Source organism: Mastomys coucha, unplaced genomic scaffold (assembly GCF_008632895.1).
Source record: "Mastomys coucha isolate ucsf_1 unplaced genomic scaffold, UCSF_Mcou_1 pScaffold15, whole genome shotgun sequence".
In the NCBI taxonomy this organism is placed as follows: Eukaryota; Metazoa; Chordata; class Mammalia; order Rodentia; family Muridae; genus Mastomys; species Mastomys coucha.
Window position 1 is genome coordinate 129813760 of NW_022196897.1, and position 2080 is coordinate 129815839.

Consider the following 2080-nt stretch of genomic DNA (forward strand, 5'->3'; position numbering starts at 1 on the left):
TTTTTTTTTTTAGGCATGTAGCGTAGCTATCCTAGAACTTACTATGGAGACCCAACTGGCCTCTAGCTCATAGAATCCTACTGCTTCTGCCTCCAAAGTACTGGGATTAAAGTCATGCCTGGAAGAAAATTGGAAATTTATATGAACAAGGGGAGGAGAGAAAGGAGGAGTTTGGAGTTGTCCCTCCTTTCATCCTTTCCCTTTCTTTCCTCCTTCCTTTTCCCCCCTCAGAGTATCAGTTTGCTTCTGGATTGATAGTGGACTTAAAGGGGTATCCTTTGAAGCATTAAAAAGATCCAAAAACTGTGCTCTCTCTTTGTATGTACCTTAATGATGATATAGTATGTCTAGAAGAATTTTTTTTTGCTTTTTGTTTTGGTTTGTTTTTTTTGGTAAAGATTATTTGTGTGTGTGTATGTATGTGTACATATGTGCTTGCACAAGTACACATGCATATGTGTATGCCATTTGTATGTGGGTGCCTGTGGAGGCAGAAGAAGGAGTAGTAGAACTTCTTGGCGCTAAAGTGTCAGGTGCTGTGGGCTGCCTGGTATGGATGCTGAGAACCAAACTTTGTTCCTCTGGAAGAACAGCAAGTGCTGTTAGCCACGGAGACATCTTTCTAGCGTTGGTGGAAGAAATTTTCGCTCTCAACAATTTTATCTGAGACTCTGTTCGTATATTTGGACTCTATTGGAAAGAATTTTATCCATTATTTTTTGAGATAGATTGTCTATGCCACATAATTAGGGAGGATATAAGACTGCCCTACCATGCACTGCTGAAGGAATTTTGAAGCAAGTTGAGAGTGTTGACATTTTTGTATGTTGGAGCATTTTTCCTTTATTTCCATTTGCTTTTATTTATCAAGCCCATGTTAGCAGTGTCTCAACTCTGCTTGTAAAATGATAGCTTTCGACTGTTAACATCCTAGGTACAGAAAGGGAGAGGAGGCAATAGATGCTTTATCTTGAGCCATTTCTACCATGTTTATCAATGGCCCAAATGTGAAATGGGCTTTCATTATTGAAATTTAGAGGTTTGACATGGGGGCTGGAAATTGGTGGCTCAGTGGTTAAGAGTACTTGTTCTAGCCGAGTCCCTGGGTCATGTTCCCAGCACCTCTGTGTTAGCCCAACCTTTCATAACTCCAGAGCTAGGTGAGTCTTTGCCCTCCTCTGACCTCTCCTAGGCATGTATATACATATAGGCAAAATGTATATACATGTAAGATAAAACTAACACCTTTTTAAAAGGATTTTACATTATTGAACAATAAAAATATTGGATAAATCATGACGGACCAGGTTAAAATAGAAGGCAGAAGGAAATAGCTTATATGAGTGAAGAAATTTTAAAACAGGATCTTGGTTCCAGGACAGCCAGGGCTATACAGAGAAACCCTGTCTCGAAAAAAACCAAAAAAAAAAAAAAAAAAAAAAAAAAAAAACAGGATCTTGGAATTGGAAAAGACAAAACAGAATTTACTAAGTGCAAATATTTGCAGGAACCTCTTGATAGTTTTCCTTGCAGTGCAGTTCCACGAATCCTTCTGTATATGCACACTCAGAAACACAGGCCTATTTAATTTATGGAACTTTACATCCACATTTGCTTGCTTTCTAGTTTGAAAATACATATGATATCTGTTTATAATACTTATTTATCTATCTTGCAGTCAGGTGGATTACCGAGCAAAACTTTGGGCCTGCAATTTCTGTTTTCAAAGAAATCAGGTATGTAATTTAAAATTATATTTGTTTTTGTTGACTGCTCTCTCTGGGAAAGATTACGTGAATTTAAATTTCCATCTACATAGTTAGCAGTCTTTTATGCTTTCATGCCATAGCTTTTGTGGGGCACATTGATGTTGAATAGTAGAAGACATAGTATTGTCCTTTCTGTAAGGTTTCGATAGGAAGTGAATATGGTACCTAAAGAAAGTAGATCTGCTGGGCAGTGGTGGCGCATGCCTTTAATCACAGCACTTGAGAGGCTGAGGCAGCCGGATTTCTGAGTTCGAGGCCAGCCTGGTCTACAGAGTGAGTTCCAGGACAGGCAGGGATATACGGAGAAATCC

At 38.8% G+C, this 2080-nt stretch overlaps 1 protein-coding gene across 4 annotated transcripts in view; it reads left to right on the forward strand.

The window, feature by feature from the left end:
• The window catches only part of Sec23b (SEC23 homolog B, COPII coat complex component), a 37199-nt gene that overhangs the window by 4256 nt on the left and 30863 nt on the right, over positions 1 to 2080 (forward strand). For all 4 annotated transcript variants that reach the window (XM_031372116.1, XM_031372118.1, XM_031372117.1 and 1 more), the window contains exon 3: positions 1679 to 1736. In XM_031372116.1, the coding sequence (XP_031227976.1) occupies positions 1679 to 1736 (58 nt within the window). The remainder of the gene's footprint in view (positions 1 to 1678; positions 1737 to 2080) is intronic.